A 23126-nucleotide genomic window follows, 5' to 3' on the forward strand; every position below is an offset into this window, starting at 1 on the left:
TTTGTGTTTAGAACTACTATTTTATTTCTTTTGCAGTAATAGCTGGTTATGTGACTGGGGACTCTCTGTTCCACGAGCTCTCTGAAGATGGAGAGAAACAAATCTTGCCTGGAAGAGGTCATGGTCAACATAGACAAGATCCACTTCAAGGTAGGCAGGGGCAGCAGAGGCACAGCGTGGTGAATTACCACAGCCAAGACCCAGGGTAGTTGCAGGAACAGGGCAGTAGACTCTAACACTGTGATCAGGCTCTTTTTCTGAAACAGCCTCTTCTGTTATTCTACTGGCTTTTGTCATAGATAACAATTTATTTTTTTTTTTAATGTTTAAGTGGTGAAACTTGGCATTAAAAGTATTAGCTGGGATTAGTATGTTCCTGATGGAAGGAGGTGTGGGTCTGACTGATGGCTTTAGGTTTATGTATTAAACATATATTTAAGAAGCATATTTGAGAGGAAAGTGAATGAAGAAATTTTGTTTTCTTGGCAGACAGGATTTTTTGAAAATGTTTTGGTGATTAGATTAAAAGTTCTCAGGCTCCACACTGACATGAAAATAAGTAATAGATTTAAGAAGGGGCAGGGCTAACATGACTGATTTCAACAGATTATTTACATAGGAACATACATATCTTAAAGAAAGCTAACTTTTCAGGAGGGATTTTTTTCACAGTAGTGTTCTATCATGTTATATATAGCCTATAAAGTAGAATTAGGAAGTGTGACATTTATTCAGATGAAGGCAGGCAGGCAGTTCATTTTAAGCAGACATCTCTTCCCTTGTGACTCCCAAGCAACCTTTAAACAATTTCAGTTCTTCCCTTCATGTTAAAGGCTCATTATCCTTTAAAGAAATTCTTTAGAATTCTTCTCATCCCAAGCACCAGGAGTCATTTCTCAAGACAGCACTAGATTCCTTATTCCAGATCTCTCACGTAATTTTCTAATATTGTATGTCTTAGTGAATAAGGAATTTGAGAACTACTTACCCTTGGTTCAGAAGAAGAGAAAAAATCACTGATCATGATTTTTATGTCCATTTCTTGAAAAGAAAGGGAGAAGGATAATAGCTGCTAAGTAAAGCTTCTCTGCTTTCACAGCTGCCATTCTAGCCCTGTGGTTCTTGATTCAGCATTGACTCTGCCAGCTCTTTCTTTTCACATTTCTGTTAGTATTCCAGAAGCTGCTTTCTTCTCCTCGCATCCTCTCATCTTTTTTTTTTTTTTTTTTTTCCCCACTCCCCCCTCACACAATTTCCTTTCAACCAAAAAGTTGGACCAGCTTCTCTGACGTGAAAGTGTCACACAACAAATACTGAAGCACTAAACAAATGTGTATCTGGAATGACTGCCATTTCCTTCTTAGCATTAGGAGTCTTGTTAAGCAAGCCAAATTGGTTTATAGCTTGAACTGGCTCTTCACTAAGAAAAAGTCTGTCAATTTTAGAGGTAGCAAGTCATGGAAGTATATTAGATCAATATTTATTCTGTCTACTCCTAAGCTACCAAAACAAAAATTTGTCTACCCTCTTTTGACATCAAAGGTCTACAGATTTTCTGTTTAGATACAGGTGATACTGAAAATTCTGGAAGAGTAAAGCAACAAGTCTCATTTAGTAGAGTTGTTACAGGTTCTATGAAAGGCAAAGATTTATCCAGCAATGTTACTAACAGAATAGGTGGAAACTTTTTTCAAACATGGAGGAGAAGAATTACTTGTGCATAAGAGGGGTTTTTTTTTAAGTTTACAGTGATGCTATGAACAGTTAGCATCTGAATACATGAGGTATCTGTGGTACAAGGGACAGTTAAGAAGTGAAGGAGGAGGCTGTAAAGGGACTGCTGCCATGTCTTTCTGAGAGGCAGTCTAGTCTCACGATAAGTGACTAAATCCATCTAAGCCACTCTTTTCTCAGGTGATTTGTGCTATTGCTCACAGACAACTCACATGTAGACTGAAGGAAGGGGGAAACTAATTTGTCACAAGAAAGCCACAGCAAAATGTGCTGATGTTAATCTTTGTCTTACATTTTGGAAGGCTGCTTCTTACTTACCAACTCTGTAACACAGAAACAACTGCCAGATCTCACCTTCTGCCTCTCAGTAAAGAAGGCATGTAGGGTGACCTTGTGGAGCAGGATGAACTGATTAAGAAGACTGAATGTCATGGAGGAAGCCTGAGGTCTTTAGTACTAGGACTATGCTTGAGGACTAGGGTCCAGAAACAGGCTTGTGGGGGAGAGGGAAAAGAAGCCAGAATAACCACAGAGAAAAAGAAAACAATGAATGACAAGATACAGTAACAGAGAGAATGAAGGCAGGTCTGGGCTCTCACTTTGGAGTCATTCCACCTGACCAGGTGGAAGTATTATATACCATAACCAGGCCACCATAGCAGGGGATCCAGCTATACCTGAAGCCCATCATGGCACACTTCTCCAAAGCAGCTTGTCCTTAATGTGTGCTTGATTAAAGCTAAAGCTGTGCCTCTTCTATGCACGCACCAACACGCTAACAGCATTTGTTCTAACAGCTGTGCTGGGAGCTGTACGTGTGTTAGTGTGGATGTGTGAGGGTGTACAGATATTCTTGCCTGCTATCTCAGAGCTGGAGGGGTTTTCATTAGATTCAAACAGCAACTGACTCTCCAGGGAAGCTCCTGCTCTTATTTGATAAGGGATGCTCTTTTATCACACATGAAACTGCATGCAGTGATCAGACAGGCAGTGTGCATAGCTGCCAACCAGAGGAAAGCTGTTTTTCTGTAGCATATTACAGTAGTGCATCACTACCACAGTTGAAGATTGGCCCAAAAATGGCCAGTTATGGAAACCACAGAAGCTGGAACTTCTACTAATCCACAGAAAAAAATGCAATTAATGTATTTGCTTGAGAGGTTGGGATATCCAGTTATTTTTCAGAAGCTGAAGCCACTATGGTAGATCAGAGTGGAGAGGACATCTGGGTCCTGCAAATCTAATAAAGTTGACACTCTTCCTCTCAAAGAATTTAGACATTACAACAAACAATACCTCTAAACCTAAACATTCATGGTCTAAAGTATAGCTCTGCAGTATAGGATAAATTGGATTTTCTTTCCTTTCAGAAAAAAAAAAAAAATCTTTTTACTTTCAAGGGCAAATCTTTTTCAAGCTAATTGACATCTCAGAACTTCAAAGTACTCAGTCAATCTTCAAAAATCCTACAAACATGAAAGTGCATGTCTTAGTGACCTCCTTCAATACCAGTCTAAGGTCAACATCCAGGGACATTTGGCATGCTAAAGTGTCAATAGTCACTTTTTTCTCTAGTAAGAAATTATCTCCACAGCTTTTTTCCATAATATTTTCTCTATATTCTCAGCTATGTTCATGTTTGAAGGAGTTATGGCTAACATGCACTTAAAAACTGGATAGCTTTTGCCCCTTGTGCCTAGAAAGTACAGACACGTTAAGGCTGTGTACAAACTCCAGGTTCAATAGAATTAGATGCATTTTCTGAAAGTTACCTGCCAGTTGATAAATCAAAATGACTATTGTAGCTTTATCTATATCTTACAGTATGTTATAGCATCTTGTGGTATCTACTGTAATTGTAGCTATAGTATCTATCTATGGTACACCTTGAGAATTTACTAAGGCACTTTTTATCCTATATTTTCTTCAACTTCTGAGATTTGTAACATGCTGTGGGGTGTTTTTTTGTTATCGCTTTTTACCCTTGACCAAAGAATTTCTTACTTCCCCTTCATTACTCAGCTGTAGCTCACAGACATACTACAAAATTTTTAAATCAGATGTTGATCCTTTCCATTTTTAAGTGCCCTTTTCTCTCTCTGCCAAACAATGTTTTTCATTCACCATACTAAATTCCAGGCACTAGCACATGCAGCTGAATACCAACATGAAATTAAAACCAATAAAACCAACCTCTCCCCTCCCTCCAATCTAAGGATGCAGTAGACAAGCCTTTTTCACTGAATGTTAATATCTGGATCACAGACAAGTGGTTTAGTTCTTACTTTTAACAGTGAGGTACATGGACTTGCTGACGTCTGCTCCCACATCATTGCTGACCTTGCAGAGGTAGTATCCACTGTCTTCTTCCAGCACATGTTTAATCAGCAAGGAGCCATTTGTGAGAAGCTGGATACGACCGTTCAATGCAATCGGCTGGAACTGAGGAACTCCGGCACCTGAAGGAGGACCCCCAAGGAAATAGATTAGATAGGAAGACGAGTATCTCTCTTTTTTTTTTTTTTTTTTTTCACTAAGGCAGAAACTACAGCTTGCTGTTCTTAGAGGTTCAATTCAATTAAAATACAAATAGCTTCTGACATTATCAGAACAAATGGAAAGGTTCTTTGTCAAAAATGAATTCATTTAATGGAAAGAAGAAGGACTTTTGGAATGTAATAGTAGCAATAATTTGCCCCGGTTAAAGGTAAAGGAGCAAAAGGACCACAAAGCAGGAGTGGAAGAACCAGAAAGGGAGAGAGAGAAAATGAAGATTTTCAGACTGCTCATGGGCAAATAGGCATATTTGTTGTACATTTAGAGGCTGATAAATTATTGACAATTACAGCTGAAAAGTCATACAAGTATGCATCCCTAATGCACACACCAAATGAATTTCTTATGACTAAGAGGGATGTCTGTTGTAGTAAATATGGCATACTCAAGGGACCTATAGGACCTTGTTTACGAAACTCTAGGTAACGTGGAAAACCACATCAGTGATGGTGTTGCTTGTTTTCTCTTATAGCTGACTGACTGATGACACATAAAATCTCTCTCAGCCATGTTAGTAGTCAGTATTTATTCAGGCTGTTAAACAGTAAAAAACTGGAGAAAGAAACAAAAAGCTCTGATCACTGATCAGGCATAAGGTGCCATGTTTGGTGGTAATGTAAAAATGGAAGGTCTGTAAATAGACAGGAAGCCAAAGATTTCTGTATCAACTTTGTTTTTAAGAAAGAACATACTGTTCCTTGGAAATAAGATACTGGGTGATTTAGGGAATAGGGAACGATATGCTGCCATGCTGTCAGCATGCTGTACTATCCAGATGCCCACCATGTTCAGATTTCTTCAGCACTGGGGACATTCTAAGTGTATATAAGGATATGCTCCTTCAGAGAATCACAGAATCACAGAATTGTCTAGATTGGAAAAGACCTTGAAGATCATCTAGTCCAACCATTAACCTCACACCGACAGTTCCAAACTACACCAGATGCCTCAGCGCTATGTTGGCCCAACTCTCAAACACCTCCAGGGAGATGGGGACTCCACCACCTCCCTGGGCAGCCCATTCCAACACCTAACAACCCATTCTGAAAAGAAATACTTCCTAAAATCTAGTCTAATCCTTCCCTGGTGCAACTTGAGGCCATTACATCTTGTCCTATCACTTGTTACTTGGTTAAAGAGGCTCATCCCCAGCTCTCTGCAACCTCCTTTCAGGTAGCTGTAGAGGGCGATGAGGTCTCCCCTCAGCCTCCTCTTCTCCAGACTAAACACCCCCAGTTCCCTCAGCCGCTCCCCATACGACCTGTGCTCCAGAGCCTTCACCAGCTTCGTTGCCCTTCTCTGGACACACTCGAGTCATTCAATGTCCTTTTTGTAGTGAGGGGCCCAAAACTGAACACAGGAATCGAGGTGCGGCCTCACCAGTGCCGAGTACAGGGGTAAGATCCCTTCCCTGTCCCTGCTGGCCACGCTATTGCTGACACAAGCCAGGATGCCATTGGCCTTCTTGGCCCCCCTGGGCACACTGCTGGCTCCTGTTCAGCCGGCTGTCAATCAACACCCCCAGGTCCCTCTCTGACTGGCAGCTCTCCAGCCACTCCTCCCCAAGCCTGTAGCGCTGCTGGGGGTTGTTGTGGCCCAAGGGCAGCCCCCGGCATTTGGCCTTATGGAAACTCCTCCAGTTGGCCTCAGCCCATGGCTCCAGCCTGCCCAGGTCTCTCTGCAGAGCCTCCCTACCCTCCAGCACATCAACACTCCCACCCAGCTTGGGGTCATCTGCAAACTGACTGAGGATGCACTCGATCCCCTCGTCTAGATCATCAATGAAGATGTTAAACAGGAGTGGCCCCAACACTGAGCCCTGGGGGACACCACTCATGACCAGCTGCCAACTGGATTTAACTCCGTTCACCACAACTCTTTGGGCCCGGCCATCCAGCCAGATTTTTACCCAGCAAAGCGTGTGCCCATCCAAGCCACGAGCAGCCAGTTTCACCAGGAGAATGCTGTGGGAAATGGTGTCAAAGGCCTTACTAAAGTCAAGGTAAACAACATCCACAGCCTTTCCCTTATCCAATAAGCAGGTCTCCGTGTTGTAGAAGGAGGTCAGGTCTGTCTAGCAGGACCTGCCTTTCATAAACACATTGTAACAAAGGGTTCTACAACATACTTTGGTAGCAGAGATGGGAATTTTCAGGGAAATCGTAAGGTAGTCCTCTTCAGTGGAATTCTCTATACCACTTTCTGTACACAAAGTTAGTATCTGTCAGCATTAATTACTATACGCAGTTGGCTGAGTCAGCCCAGGAGGAACTACAATGAATAAATATTATGGGGAATGATTTAATATAAAATAGCAAACTAAAACAACCTATGAATACAACATCTAGAATATTAAAAAAGACCAGACAGGCATACTAAAAATCCTTCTAGTCCTAAAAGAGTTTGCTTTGGGCACTTACAGTTACACTGATAGTTGATACTGTGAACTTAGAAATGTTAAAGGGATACAAAACAGTTGCCACTGTTGATTTTTCAACTATTTTAGTCACATGCATATCCCACTTCCACCTCTATTCTTTTTCTTTTAATTAGCCATTTTTCTTGTCATTTAGTTGGAAGGAACATTTATGCTTCACCAACTCTACCTGTCTGCAACTGATTGTCCAAGTAGATAGATGCAAACACTCACTTACATTTCTTCACATAAAAAATTCTGGGGACAATTTGGTTTTCACAGAAGGGAAAGGGCTGATACTCCTGAGGACAGCTACAACTGGGCAAAAATGTTCATAACAGTTTGCAAAGACTTTTTACTCTTTGCATACATTGTTACTGCTATTACAGACAAAGTCCTTCCTGAGCAGTGACAGCAGCTTATCACACAGAACTGCATGGATGGATTTGCAAGAGGACAGAATCACAGACTGCTTGAGGTTGGAAGGGTCCTCAGGAGGTCATGTGGTAGAACCCTTTTGCTCAAGCAGGGCCACCTAAAGCTGGTTGCCCAGGACTATGTCCAGGAGGCTTTTGAATATCTCCAAAGATGAGACTCCACAGCCTCTCTGGGCAACCTGTGCTAGTGCTCAGCCACCCTCACAGTAAAAAATTATTTCCTTGTACTCAGACAGAACGCTCAGACAATGTGTGCCCATTGCCTCTTTATGGCTGAAGGACTTAACAGATTCTTGCTGATTGTAGTGTGTCTGTGTTGATCACTGTCATCATTCTTAAGAAACAGCAAGTCCATTTCCATTACCCCTCTGTCCCAATGTACAAAATATGAACCCTCTTTTTCACTGACACAAAAAGCCAATGACACTAACCCACATGCAAGTGTACAGATGAGTGTTCTACTCTGTTGTGGTACCTACAGATAAGCTATGACCCGATTGTTTTACTCCTGTTGGGCTCACCTCAGTAATTATTTTATAATTTGGCACAAACCTTGCTCACAAACCAATAATATAATGTATCTCTTTAAAGGAAGATGCAGCATATATCCTATAAACCTGTGCAGCACCTTAGTTACACTAGGTATTGAAATTGCAGTCATCTATTAGCAAAATACAGGCTTTTGTAAAAATACTGACCTTTTCACTCTGGCCAAAAAATGAAACTGCAGTTTGATGGCTTTGCCTACATCATGTGTCTACTAAAACTTTTTTTGACTTAAAACCTTCAGAGCTATTAATGGAAAACCTTAAAAACAGTCACTTGATGGTAGAGTGTCACTAATATAAACCCCCTATCCCTTTCTTCTCTATTAAGATGGGCTGCTTATCTCTTCACAGTTAATTACAATTTAGCTAGCTTGGCCTCCTCTTTCAGCATGCAAACACAACAAAACAGAATTACTTCTTTGCAACCTATATTCATAATTAAAAACCCATATACCATTAAGATTAATAAAATGTGGAGCTCTGCGCTCTTCTTGACACAAACCAAAATTTATCAATAAAAGCAAGAATGGCCTTTAACATGAACATTTCTCTTCCTTCACCCTCTTTCTTTAAATATAATTTGGACTTATAACCTAGGGAAACCAAAAATTACATAAGGCTTTCTTCTCAACAGCACCTAGTTTTGCTTTTTACAGAGCTGACTCATTTAGATTGGATACAGAGTTTAGAGAGTTTATTTTCTTGCTAAAACCTACCAGAAGACAACTGGCCAGAAGTCGCAATCTAGCAGGCAGCACATTTTAATTAAAAAGCATTCAATTTCCTGTGGTTATTGAGGGTCAAGTGGGGCCAGTTTTAATGCTCTGTTACATGAGAAGAAAATGTTAAAGCATTATGTAAAGCGCATACTGAATTACTGCTTATGCTAATGCTACCTGACCTTTCTTCTTTGCTGAAAAGATATGATTGGCCATGTTATCGTGAATTTTGAAGGGGGGAAAAAAATCAGCCAAATGCTGCCGGTGAACCTTGTTCTGAGGTTGTTTCAATTAAAGCAGTATCTCTTTTCTCTCAGCTGTCCATTTCATCACTCGTCCGCTGAGGCCATACCTATTACAGGCACACATTCACAGCTCCAGGCCATCTCTAAGGCAGACCAAAAGTCCATCTAGCTCAGCTCTCTGTGACAATGGCCAGCACTATGTGCTTAGGGAAATTGTATAAAAACATTATAAACATGACTTCTTTTCTTACACCCTGCCAGTCTCTGACAATATAAAGATTAAACCAATAAGTTACAGGTAAATTGTTACTAAATCAGAATTAATCTGTCCCCAGTGATTATTACTACTACCTCAGGAATCCTACCTTTTGAGTACTTCCAGACAATGGTGGGAACAGGATAACCCTCTGCAGAGCAGTTGAGTATTACAGCTTTTCCATAGATCCCATCCTGGTCACTGGGCTGAACCACAAACCTAGGCGGCACTGCAGAAGGAGAAGGAGCCATGAGAATCTGTGCAACTTAACAGGTAGATCAGAATGGCAGACCAGTCAATTAAAGAGGCATAACATTTTATAGCAGAAAGCAAAAATTAAAACCAGCCAAATGACGATCCAGTGACATAGGAAAGCTGGGTTTTCATGATTATTTATTTGTGCACAATCTCAGTGTATTTCTTGCCAGGCACAACAAAAGCACTGGTCTTTATAGGATACAAAAATAAGTTAGTGAAAATCTCACCATAGGAGAAGTTGTAAAAAGGGAGTAACAGATAAATCATACTGCTGTGGTCAGAAAAGCTTTCTAACAAAGGCAGAGGTTTGTCAGATGTCTAAGAACAACTGAAGTTCTCTGAATTTTTTATGTGAACTAGTAAGCTTTAGAAAAATAATTATGTAGCATAAATAATCTTTAAAAATAATGCTTTTTATAGCAATGAAATAACTTCATATTAAAATGAGGGTGTTTGAACCGTAACTTCTAATAGACTTTTCTTTCCAAACAGCCATAGAAAATTTCAGCACAATTTCTTGCATTAAGTTGAAGAGTCAAGTCTTACTGGAATAGACGTCTGTGGATCAATGAATACATATTATTAGACTTATTCTCAGGCAGCATAAAACCACTGCAGTGAGCCTTCCAGACATAGTCAAGTATGTATCTGTATATACATAAATAAAATAAGAACTGCTTATCTCAAGGAAAAGCTCTACATGTTTTAAATACAAATACACAGCAAAGAAAATGACTTGTGATAATACTCGACCTACAGTTTACCATGAAGGCCCGATACTAAATGTCAAAGTCTCAATAAAACCTGCAGATTCGACAAACGTTTGAAAGGAAAGCTGAAAACCGTGAAGAATGTTGAAAGACCCACAAAAGTTATGGAATATTAAAGGTGCTTGATGGTTGTATTAAAGTCAGTTAAGGTCACAGATTTTCATTGACCTCCTGGTTTTTGGTTCAGAACATGAAGAAGTAAATACCTGAGGAAAAAAAGTAAATTATTTGTGTCCCTATCCCACGTTTCTCTTTTTGTCATTTCTTATAGTTCAACAGAGAAAATGTAGTAAGGTGATTGAGCCTGTGACAGGTGTTTTTCCTGTAAAATCAAGTACAGCAACATGCTCAGATCTAATGCAGTAAAGCAGAAATCCCAACTGTTCCTTGCTTTCCTCTCCCCACTGCAGCATATGCATATAGGGACATGCACAGAACCTCATGGATTCACAACTCTGCAGGTCCAGCCAGTGCTAACTTTGTCTGAAAGTTGGGGGAGACAGAACAAAGGTCCCCACCACCCCTCCTTGCTTTGACAAAACCCCCCATCAGACTCCACCACCTGTCTCTCCAAAAGTGCCAGAAATTAAGAAAGGCAGTATGGGAGAAGGCTGTAGTACAAGGAAACGTAAGGGAATCATCAGTACAGTGACTATTTGCCCTGGGATCTGAAACAGATCTTAATGGCCATGAATATCATACTAATTATATATCAGAAAAACTGTGCGGCAGAAGCACAGCAGAAGCACCAATACTATAATATATGACTTTACAGTTTCTTCAGTATAAACACTCTCACAGTCTATGCAAATAGGATCCCTCATTATACCAGAGAGTCCCAACTTCTCCTTAAGGAAAAACTTGAGCTGCTGGTGTTGGTATGGACAGGACTGCTAAAAGTTGGAGTTATGGTATCTAGACACCCTCTCTCCAGGTTCAGAGAAATCTCCTCACAATGGCTTGAGCCTTCTTCCCAGACTCCCCACCAACTTTCTCTTTGAACCTTCATAGATACAACCGATTTTTAAAAGAGGAGAACAACCTTCTGGAGAGCAAACAATGCCTTTAAATGGACCTTTTGTTCACTGAATGCTATAGCTATAATGCAAAGGTCTTTATTGCCTATGTACAAAGAAGCTCCACTGCTTTTTGGAATGTGTCTAGAAGAAATGGAAGGAACTAACAGCGATAAAGGCAAGAGACACCTTTGTACTAGGAGATAAATTTACGGCTGTGAAACATTTCAGCTTTCCATACAGCTTTCACACTGACAAACATACATTGTATGTTATGTTAATTCATGATAGGTAACTATCAAACATGAAATCCCAGCAACAACAGCTCTGGGCCATCACCCACCCTGTTCTAATTACCTACTCAGAGAAGATACCTGCTTCAGTAGTTCTTTTCTCACTGTTTTGTGTTCATTTCATCACCAAACACAAAAGGAGTCCCAAGCACTTCTTTTCTGAAGCAGGTGAAAAGTACAATCAGTTGCACAAATAGATTTGATTTTACAGAACTCAGCACAGTGGCATCAGCTGTTTCACCTCAGTAGCTGTAAGCAAATTTGTATTCACAACTTCTGAAAAATCAGTTACAAACTGCTTATCCATAAAGAGGGTAGGCCAAAAGAAAAAATCCAAAACACAAAACCACCTCAGTTGTATCAGTCTTACAGGTGAATGACTACAAATGATGCAATGGAGTGACTGATAATTGAAACATGTGAAGAGTATAATGTCTTTTAATATCTCTCTTATGATACAAAACTTTTGTAACTTTATTTTCCTTCTCTTTATAAAACATTTTCTTTATATTCTTCATTTGATGTAAATGACACTGGCAAGAAGTGTAAATTTTTCAGGAACTAATTTATTATATTAAATGGGTAGACATACGCAGAAAGTTCTGGAAAAGTTAAGCAAGATTGACTAGCACAGAATAAAGCCAATCAGCCTTTAAAGTACTACTTGCATTAAAATTATCTGTTAAAATGAAATTTTTGTCTAATCCCTTTCAGCATATATAGAGAAAAATGGATGGATGCCAAGTGTAAACATTGAGCATTTCTATGGAAATGCATCCTTCCACAACTTTAATGAACTCATGTAGATATTCTTGATGTGTTGTGCCTTTAATGCTGACAAGCTCTGAACAGGCCTTTTTATCATATTGATTTCACTGTATTTTGGGTATATAAAACATAAGCTATTGCTCAGATATTCCTGGTACTTTCATTTTTAATCATTACTTTCAATACAGAGTGGTACCAGAACAGTAACTGAGAAAGTTAAATTTTGCCGTATAAGCTCCAGAATTTATGATTAGCAATTGTACAGTTTTCTTGCACTGCTGAAACAGAGTACATAAACAAAGAATATTTCAACTTTACTAGGCAAAAACTCTGCCCAAATCTAGTAATAGAAACAATTTCTATATTCAGGAAAGCTTTGGCCTTCCTTTAGGACTACTTATAAAAATGCCAACTGCTGCTCTGATTTTGAAGGCATGAGCCCTTGACACTTAAATCTTAAGATTGCCAGTAGAAATCAAAAGGGATGCTACAACAAAACAGAATTACTCATTCAATGACCTTTCAATTGTTTCTATATCTCTGTCTAGATAAAACCACAGGATTTTTCTTCTTATAGAAATGATCAAAAAGAAAACAGAGACCTTTAAATTTTTCTTCTTCATTGATAGTTTGCTTCTCAATTTTATTTTGAATGAACAACTTGTTCAGTGCTATGTGCTACCATATTTTGGAAGACAATGCAGTCAACTACTTGATCTAGATTTTGATACTTAGCTTTAGATTCTAAAGCTTCATTCACTTTTTCATTACCTTTCAGGAATTCATTAGCCCTTAAAGAAAATTTGCTTAGTAAGACTTCAGCAAAGTTGATTTGTCTGATATGCTTAAGCAGAGTTAATGGAGAAAAGAAAGCAATTAGTTCTCTTCCTCTCTCTTTAGTTGTAAAGGTGTGGGCCTCCTCTACCCTTTTAGAAGTGAAACACTGAAATAGTTCATGAATATGACTGAACAGTTCTACTTTTATTATCACCCTTGTTTCAGCAGCACAGTCCCTTGAGCCCATAAAGGAGGGCATTTAAAATTGCTTTAACAGTGAGTTTCTGTTAGGCTCTCTCATTTAATGCAGCCCACGGATCTGTGACGAGAAATGAGCTGTTGAATTGTTTAGTGTAAGAGCAATAAGTTGACAGATGCAAACCATTTAATGGCTGAACTCAAAGGACCTAAAAAAGGTGTTTTCAGTCAATATTATGACTAGCAGTCTCAGGCTCTCACAAAGGGAAAACAAAGGATGAGAGCAATCAAATAAGAATGTTGAAGATAATATGAATGTCATAGAGCCATTTTAAGGGAAGGAAAATGCTTTCATTATCTCCTTGTGTGAAATAATCCTGATAAGATGATAAAATATGAGTTGGTACCCTAAGAAGATACAGCTTACCAGTGTCATCACTGCTCGTAATGATGGACTTTACAAGCTGCTATCTAAAATCAGTTTATGAATGTGTGCTAATATTCCCTGATTTAATTTTGCTTTCTGCAAATCCTTTCTGACTGTGCTTTACACCAAGGACCAGATGACAAATGCACACACTCTGAACTTCAAATCTACGCAAGCGTTTCTGGCTCCCAAGTACAGCAATCAGTACATCAGACTGGAGAGCAGTTCTGAAGGCTCCTGATAGAAGCTTCTCCAGTGGACTGCTGGAGTAAGTTAAGAAATAATCTATGACATTGGCCCAGAATACAGTGTTTCATTTTTACATGGAATATTTGTACTTTACATTTAGATCATTCTGTCAAAATGATGGAAGAAACTTAATCAGCCAAAGCAACCATTGATGTATTAATGAATGAGATCATTAAACACTGTACTTTAGCAAAGATGAACAGTTATTAAATTTGGTCATTGGACCTAAGGGGTCAATTTAGCTGGTTTAGTGAAACCATTTGCTATGTAGTTCAAGAAAAAAAAAGATGTTCTTTTGCAAAATGAGACAGTGCATAGTGGTTTGTGTTGATCAGATTTATCTAATGAAAACATTAAATAGGAAGTGAATCATTCAAGAGTAATCTTCAAAGCCACAGTGTAAACACCAGCAAAGAAAATAAATGCGTTTTGACACCAGCTGCGATCATAAATCCTCTCCCCCCGCTTTTCTATCATAAACTGCATTTGCTGCATCACACCAGCACCACCACCAAACGTCAGAAAGCAGACAGATACTTCTTATCTGGAAGATTCAAGGCTCAGGGACTCCTCATTGGGTGCCTAACTATCTAATGATATTCAACATTCCTGGCAAGCGCAAAATGAAAACACATTTACACTTAATGCACTAAATGCATTAAGGGGGCTTATTAGGTATTTAAAGACCTTATCTCAATTTTGACTTACTATGTGTTCACTAACAGGAATTTTAAAATCATGATTTATGTACCTGCTACTATCTTTGAATTCTCTTTTCTGGCAGTATCTGAAAAATTTTGAACTCATAATACATTTATGATCTTTTTCTTTTTGGTTACCAATTAAAACCTTTTTCACTGCTTTTTATTTCATAATTACTTCATTCCCATTTTAGGAAACCCTAAGAAATTAATAACACATGATAAAGTGTATATAGAATTTTAATCACTCCTTAGAAGACAGTCCTAATGAGTAAAGCCTTAATTAATTCCACATGATGTTATAAGTAGTTGACATAAAAGATATTTTCCTAATTTCTGTGGATGACTTTCATGAAAGGTTCCTATTTTTTTCTTTCTCTTAATAGCATGCATAGCAAACCAAGAGTGAGACAAGAAATAATAAAAATAATAACGAATTATGAGTTTTTGAGAAACCCTTCTAGCATGCAAATTCTGATGCATTTCCAGAGAAACTGCAGGCTGTGATCACTCACCTGGACTGTCTACTTGCAGTCCCTAGATGCAGTGAAGATGGTAGGCTTCTCTCAGGGGCTAATTAATGAGCTTTTAGAAGATATTCCATAAACACTAGGACTAATCAAGCCTGCTTTTCTGTGGATTTGTATCTCGTGTTTAAGTACAGACTCCAATTGGAACTTTCCTTGTGTTTGAAGAAGGTCTTGCCGGAGTAGATTCTTTGGTGTCTAGTATTACACTTAGCAAGGGTGTTTGTAATCAATCACCTCCTTTCATTAAACTTTTGGGCTTTCAGCTCTACTGGAGGCATATTCCTCTCTTCCGATTTGTCTGAAATTGGCCAACACATTGTGGAGAGAAGTACTGACAGATCTGTGTCCAGATCATGTGACTAAGTCTCATTTCCAGGTCCTCACCAAAAAACCCTTGGCAGAGAGAACTGAGATTTCCCTAAGATCTTACCCGGGGCGCACAGCTGCTCAAAAGCTTTTCTCTTTCTTTCTCTGAGCAGGTGCCTTCCATTTCCTATGGGATGCTCTGCTAGGAAGCTCTGTGGAAGCTGATCATCTTCCCCTGATATTTAAGGCAGGGAAAATCCAGCCTTACTGAACAGATATTTTTAGAGCTCCTTATCACCACTTTATTGCTTTTATAGAGAAGAGAATAACAGGAACAGCAGTAAATATTTACCATAAGGTACCCGCAGATTTTAAGAGACGTGTGCTTGTTTTTCTCTTCCCATGTAATACTCCGGGCAAAATGGTAGTGCAGCTTATATATGAAAAATAATATATGTAGAAAGAATATAGGAAATCTATTTAACAGACTTAAAACTTAACAGAGAAATATGAATGTGAAAAAACAGCAGATATATGTGATCTGACATAGAAAATATTGAGCAAAAAAATCTCAGGTTGTAAAGCTGAAGAATTTATGTGGCTGTATGAATTCTGAAGAAGTTTGTGTAATCACCAGTAGTTCAAATGTAGCAACAAGCAGTTGGCCTGTGTTTCTTCATTCATTTTAGGAATGAACTGGGTTTAGATTCTACTTCTGAGTCTATCCATGCACTGTAAAATTATATGGACTCCCACTTATTTTGGAAACATTATAGCCTTCATCAGTTTTAAGTCTACTTTTAAAATGAAGTACAGTATAGATAAGGAAAAGGGAATTTTGGAGGGAACAGTCATATTTCGCTTTACTTTCATCTCCCATTCACTCTCTACTCTCATATCAAAATGCACAAACTTCACATAAATAAGATATTCCCAGAACACATCTCTTGACATTTAGGAAAATCATCATTTCAGTTTAAAACACACTGCTGAGAAACCATCATGCAATGTGGATTAGAAACAAGAGGAGTTAAAGCACCATTTCTTCTCCCTTTATTTGGAGAAAAAACACTTAGTTGATTTAGAAAAATATGTTTCAGTTATACAGCACCTATGAACAAAAAGATGAGGAGAGATCAGACGGCTTGGAGAAAAAACAGACAGCAGGAAAGCAAATCTTTACTTAAATGTGTATAGGTCAAGTTGGATACAGACAACTAGTGACCAGCTGTGACCCTCTGATGGCTGTTTGTCTTCTGACCTATGTAGAATGAGACAGCTGAAGCAGTTCAATATGAGGAAAAGAGGTCAGTCCAGAGTTTTGGCAGAAAATTTAGGTCAAACATCGTATTATATTTTCCCCTTTCCTCTGAGTAAGAACTATCATCCCAGATGCGTACGTAAAACTGATTAAGACATTTTAAATTAAATTGACAGAGAGAGTGCAGAGAGGAGTGGAAAGAGGCTTAAAGGAGGCTGCTGCAGAGCACTAGCTGGGCAGAAAGGTAAGCAAGAGGGGAAAAATAAAGTAGCCCTCATAACCTCCTAAAAAGTTGCAGGACTAGGACTCCAGAAGGCTTCTCCAAGTCTATGGGTAAAACAGAGTGAAAAGCTATCCTCTATCATGCCCATGGGTTTATAAGGACACCCTTTCAGGCAGACACACCCAACACTTGTCATTCCACCACTGGGCCAGAGCTCTCATCAGGAGGGGCAACTAGAGCAGCAGCACACTAGGAGAAAATGGAAGTACCGGTGTCAGTGGTGTGAGAGGAGTGCAAGGTAGGCTCCACAGAACTCCTCCCCTGCACAAGGAGGGAAAACTAATGCCAAAAACCAGATAGCAAGAAGATGTTTTGATGACATGCCTATAGGAACCTGTGCAGAGCTGCTAGAGTGATTTGTTCCCATCACTACAAGCACTGAGTATAACTGCAAATCAGGTAGGAGTTCAGCTGTTATTAGATGCAGCATTTCTGCGTAGGGCAGACATAGCCAGTGGACTGTCTTTGTGATGGGAGGTTGTCAACTTTCTCTTCTCCAGCAAAAGGGAAGGTGAGGAAAATATCTTGTTATTAGAATGATGAATAGGGTTAAAAGCTAACAGAACAGCTTAGGATAAGAATAATTAAATGCATGTGGTTAATTAGGCTACTTCATTTAAGAATTACTGGATAGATGGAGAAAATAATTGACATCTGTACTGAATAATACTTCAGCAAGATTAAAACCTGTGAAATATAAAAAAAATTATTAAAGTGATATTTATATCAAAACTAGTGAAAAAGCAACCTATTTTCCACTGAGTTTTGGGAATACTAGCATAGAAAAATATAATTATACACATTTCATAAGTGGAAAGCTAGGGAATACTCCATGAAGGATAGTACAGGACAGTGGGAAGATTTGGCTTAAAAGGAAGAGCTTTTCAGAAGATTCTTCTTCAAATGAGTTTTTGAGGCAGGAAAAAAAGCCTCAAAATGATGTTGAAATCCTCTGAGTGGTTTTAAGATTTATCTCGGTAAACTTACAGAAGAGATTATAAAATGTAGTGACCTGCAACAGTCAGAACTAGGGTTACTTGCAGGATTACACTATGTGCCCTTTTTCTCTGAGGAGTCTAATGACTTGGTAGCAAGAATGAGGTGGTGAAGAGGGAAGAGTATAACACTCCTATTCTTCAAAAATGAAAATGTAGAACACTGAAAAATTTCCAGAAAGAAAAGGAAGCAATTTGGTTTTGTTGAAGTTTTGCACAGTAAGTTTGAAAATATATCACAAGGCATAATCTATAGATAACTTGTCTAAGGTGTGGTTTGAAAGGCAAAAGCTGTCAAAGGCAAGGTATCTCTCTGAAAGGTCTTTTCCACATAGAATGTTTCTTGCTGAAATGATATTCACAACTATTTCAAGGCAAAATGATGTGAAGTCAACATGAGCAAATGAATCATGTCAATTGCATAATAAACACAAATAAGGAAAAGAACAACACGGTAACAGGGAAGAGTCTTTTCCCCATGAAGCCAACACCAATGCTTTGTTTTTTTACTGACATAATGTTACATGAGACTGTTCTAAATAAAAATAAAAAATCGGGATAATCAGACTAAAACAATAACAGAGAGGAATTTGATACCATCTCAAAGGATTGATCCCAGTGAACAGGCTTGTGCCTCACAAGATTTTCCAGAAGTCAGACTCGTGACTTCCTCATCCACCGTGTGCACGTCAGGGTTTTTTGCTTATTTTCAAGACTTTTAGGTAAAAAAGTTATATTAGTTTCTGTGATTCATTGCTCTGTGTGCTCTGTTATGAAGAAAGGGATTACCATATTTTTTTTACACTCCCCGTCAAACAGATGTCATTTCAAAATACTGATGAATTCCACTTAATTGCTGCCCTTCAAACTAATTACATCTACTTACCTCTCACAATTAATTGGCTTTGGTGCTCCACAGCTGCTGCATCATTTCTAGCTATACAGGTATAATTCCCATTGTGCATCAGCGAAAGATTAGAAATCCTTAAGGAGCTGGTGAAGTCGATGTTGTCAATCGTCACCCCGAGGCTGGCTGGGATCGGCCTGCCATCCTTCTGCCAGGTGATTGTGATGGGCAAATCCCCAGAGACCACCACACAGGGAATGAAGACCCGCTGCCCGATGGAGAATCGTGGGAACTCAAAAGGCTGAATAAAAGGTGGAACTGAAACAAAAGAGGAAAGAGGAGCTATTGCAGTTATGGTCTTGTTTCTGAAAATAACAGAACGGAACAGATGTACAATGCTGAATATGTAAAATTAACATCTTTGACAGCCATAAAGCATTGTTTACCTAAAAAAATCTCACCTTTTGCAAATAGCTTTTTTTTTTTCTAGACTACCAAATTCATAAGCAGAGATCACAAGCAGTGAAATCCCTGGCTTCTAGAGCCACCAGACACCAGTGGCCGATTCCTGCAAGAGTACTGAGCACATCTTTGAGAAATCACATTCCCAGCTTGCAACTCTCCAGGTCTTTCAGCAGCGACACTGCCTGGACAGTCCGGGAAGAGTTCAGCAGCTTTCAAGGTCTGGTGTGAGCGCCTTGCTTAGGGTCATGGAATAAACCTGGAAGAGGCTCCAGCTTGGGTTCTGGGAAGTGATGAAAGGGAGTGTAAGCTTCTCTAACTGCTCCTGGCACTTATTTCTTAGTGTTTCAAGTCACAATTCTCAATAAGATTGGGTAAAGGTATGAAGTGAAAGGCATATACAGTACTTGTAGGACAGCAAATTAAGTTAAAACTGATTTTGAAACAGGGTGGCAGTACAAGCTGGTGTTTAATACCTGCAGAGCATATTTTGCTTGGAAAATCTTTTTTTCTTTTTTTTTTTTAACTTATTATTCTGTGGCTGAACCAAAAAAAATGCTGTTATTTCTACCATCAGGAAGAATTTCACTTCTTAAAAAACATGTTGTTTTCAGGTATTTTTAATAAAAACAAAGGGAACAGTGGGTTGGATTCAAAAGCAAGAATTAATGGGGGTGCCTCACTTTCTCCGGGTTGTGGTTGGAACATTTACTAACAATTCAGTAAATTGAGACTCAAATACCTACACAGCTGAAGGAACTGAAATCTTCTCCCCTTCTCAGGGGAGCACTCTAACAGCTAGGGCACTGATCTAAGATAGGTTTCTATCAATCGCTCCTGAAAAGACTGTAAAACCAACTTTGCAAGCAGTACTCAAATATCATTTATCAAAAGAGAATGTTCCTAGAGGTTATATACCTTAGATATAGGAGTGCATTTTCCTATTCTTGCTAGAGAGATGGCTTATATATACACTCTGTGGTACATTTGAACATCTTTAACAGAAAAGATTGAAGGATACCCACAGCAGAACATTTATACTGTTCTGTATTAGCTAGCTTCAGAAGAAAACAGAGTTGGTGGCTTCCTTTTGTCCTTTCTCCCTTTAGCAAATCTAAGTCTGGGTTTTCCCCAGAACTGAAACAGAAAAGAAGCAGAAAAATTCTGAAGAGTCGTCGCAATGTATGCTAGCCCATCAACTTCCCCAGCAGCATTTTCACTCTTCTGTCAGTGTCCTATTTGTGGGATGCAGGGATTGGTATTGGTGACCAAAACTATCTTAGCTCGGTCTATTTCTTTTGATCATTGCATGTGTTGGCTGGTCCTCCATCAGGAATAAGAAAGTTTATCACTATGGAAGTGATACCAATCCCCCCGAAGGCCTAAGGCATTGTTCAAAGGCATGTTTAACTGCTTGTGTACAGGCACATCTGGCTGCACAAGGTTGACACAAATCAGATACTGACTCCACTCTTGCCAGCATAGCCGTGATGCCATTTTATGAGAAGAAGTTATGACCATGTGCAGCTGACACAGAGAGGTAACATCAGGTGCAGGGTACCACAGCTCATGCTTACAGGCTTTCCCTGACTTCTTTCAAGAGTGGCTCACTGTCTGTGATTGTGAGAAGTGCCACTGCAATCAATTTTTCTCACACTCTGTAATGACTTTTCCTGAGCTCCGTCTCTCAAATCCCTAAAACCTGTCCTGTTATGTTTTGAAAATCTGGTAGATCAGGCATACAGAAAAAAAGAAACTTGGTACAAATTACTGTGTTTATTTGAACTTTGGGAACTGGAAATTAACTGCTTTTTCACTTGTGGACCTAGTGTCACAAAGTGAGTCAAAATATCTTCTTGCATTTTTTAATTACCTTACCCCAGCTAACACATTCACATATGATATTTTGGATTCTTTCTAGATCAGCAGGAAAAGGCCAAATTTCTCTTAGAATTTATTGACAAGTGGTTTATAATATAAGTGGGAATAAGAAATTTTTAGAATGAGTCTGTCAAAAGGTTTTGATATGACTTTTCCCCTGGATGAGTGCAAATATCTGCTAAATGCCAAGTGCCCCCCTTACTGGGCTGTCTAGCACATTTCTGCCCATACCCTTCTCTTAGTCTCAGGCATCTTTACTGAAAGATATGCTAAAATTTACAACAGGGTGGTAAATTGCTTCCGTATTTTCTGCTGAGTGTGTAACAAATTTGAACCAATCTTTCACAGACAAAATAATATCACAGTTCAAACAACATACTGCTCAAGGATTATTATGTGCATCTTCACTCTCCATCTCCCTGATGAAGAAAACAGGGAGCAAGATCATTAGGTCACATTGAAGTATTTTTCAGAAAATATCGATTTTCAAAGCTGCATTTACCGGCTCTAAAATTTAAGTAGCAGCCTGCAGAGTATTTCAGAAATTGGCTAAAATATTTATAGACAGCACATTTTCCCTCTACTCAGGTTTTTAAGATACAGAGGAAAGCAATATTTATTTCTGCTTCATAAAATATAATGTATATTCAACCTGCAGCAGCTTGCAGTCCTGACAAGGAACTTATTTTAAAAACCAGTGTGTAATTTAAAATCAGTACTTAAAAAAAAGTAAATAGTGTAGTGATAACTTTGAAGTATTGAAGAATGTTTTTCAGTTACATATTCACCAGTTTGGGCTGATAAAAGCAGTTCCTGGTGACCTAACAAAACAGATAAATTTTCTTCCTGCTAGTTTGAAGAAGGAAACAATCACAAAAAATCACTTGTTAAAAACATAGAATAAAGCATACCTGAAGTCAGCCAAATAATTTCTGAACTACAAAAGTTGCCATCTCTCTCTCTCTTTCTGCAGTAAAAAGTTGACATATATCCTTGACAGAAGAAAATAGCAAGCTTCATTAACCTGCATGTGGCTTTTTTTTAAAAAAAAACTAAAGCTGTATATTTACCAAAGAGCACAAAAAAATAAGAGGGATGTATAGTTCTTTAACTCTGAAAGAGAAAACTTACAGTAGGACAGATATATTAAAAATGTGTTTAAAACAATTCAAAGTGTGTTGAAATATTTTCCTTCCCCATACATAGCTTTATTTTGACCGTACTTCAGAGCTTGCATTTAATTTTTTTGTTAAATTATGCTATTTTATATATATCATGTTACATGTTAACTATATAGAGGGCTATACACATATATGTGCTTGTGTACACAGAAGGGATGTTTCTTCCTCTACCCACAATGGGCAGAAGAGTGAAAATCTCTGCATTATTCAATGAAGCGCAATGTCTTGGGAATGCTTTATTGATGAGTGCTTGAATTAAGTGTCTGTTTAAGAAGAGAAGCATGGGCCAGCCTCATTAATGCTAATGCAGGAAGATTTAAATTATGGTTTTGTGCCCTAGAAAGGTCTTCTGTACCTCTGGGAGATTACTGTAAAGGAGGGCAAGGAGGGCTTCCATGCTGCTCTCTATTAGCAGAGGTACATCCTTAAATTCTTGCCCCCCATTCCATGGGAATTACGCTGGAAGAAACTGCTGAGATGATTCACCAAAATGGAGTATCCTGCAGATAGCCTGTCTCCTGCAGCAGCCTTGTGAATGTGTGTTCCTCTCCTGTGGCTCTGCATAGCAGAATGAAAGTTGTCCTCTGCTTTATCATTATAACAGTTCCCTAATGGATTTTCTTGCAACATCACTGTTGCCGGAGCTGTGCTCACAATATAAAATACCTTTGGCAATGAATACTCACAACACAGGTCCATTGGCTGATGCAAAGTAATAACCACCAAACTATGCAGCCTCTTAAGGCAACCATGTGATCTTAGATTTCATGCACTGGGAGTGCAAAAGCCAAAACTGTTTTGTCTCTGCACAAATCCTAGCCACAGTCTAGTAATTTTGAGGTTTTCTCAGCTATCCATTGTTTCTCCTAAACAACCCCATCCCTTGTGAGTGATGGTCTGACCAATTGTAAACAGTCACTGAAGCACTTTTTTTTTCTGCTTCTTTCTTGTATGTATTGAGCCTCATCCCTAGGACATCTTATTCATTGAACTGTCAATGGCACTTACTGAG

General features: G+C 38.8%; 1 protein-coding gene across 3 annotated transcripts in view; it reads right to left on the reverse strand.

The window, feature by feature from the left end:
- DSCAM (DS cell adhesion molecule) overlaps positions 1-23126 on the reverse strand; it is a 477293-nt gene that overhangs the window by 143491 nt on the left and 310676 nt on the right. For all 3 annotated transcript variants that reach the window (XM_074904021.1, XM_074904029.1, XM_074904038.1), the window contains 3 exons: positions 18630-18908; positions 9021-9140; positions 4020-4193 (listed from right to left, as the gene is read on the reverse strand). In XM_074904021.1, coding sequence (XP_074760122.1) covers positions 4020-4193; positions 9021-9140; positions 18630-18908 — 573 coding nt within the window. The remainder of the gene's footprint in view (positions 1-4019; positions 4194-9020; positions 9141-18629; positions 18909-23126) is intronic.

This window comes from Athene noctua, chromosome 1, assembly GCF_965140245.1.
Source record: "Athene noctua chromosome 1, bAthNoc1.hap1.1, whole genome shotgun sequence".
NCBI lineage: Eukaryota > Metazoa > Chordata > Aves > Strigiformes > Strigidae > Athene > Athene noctua.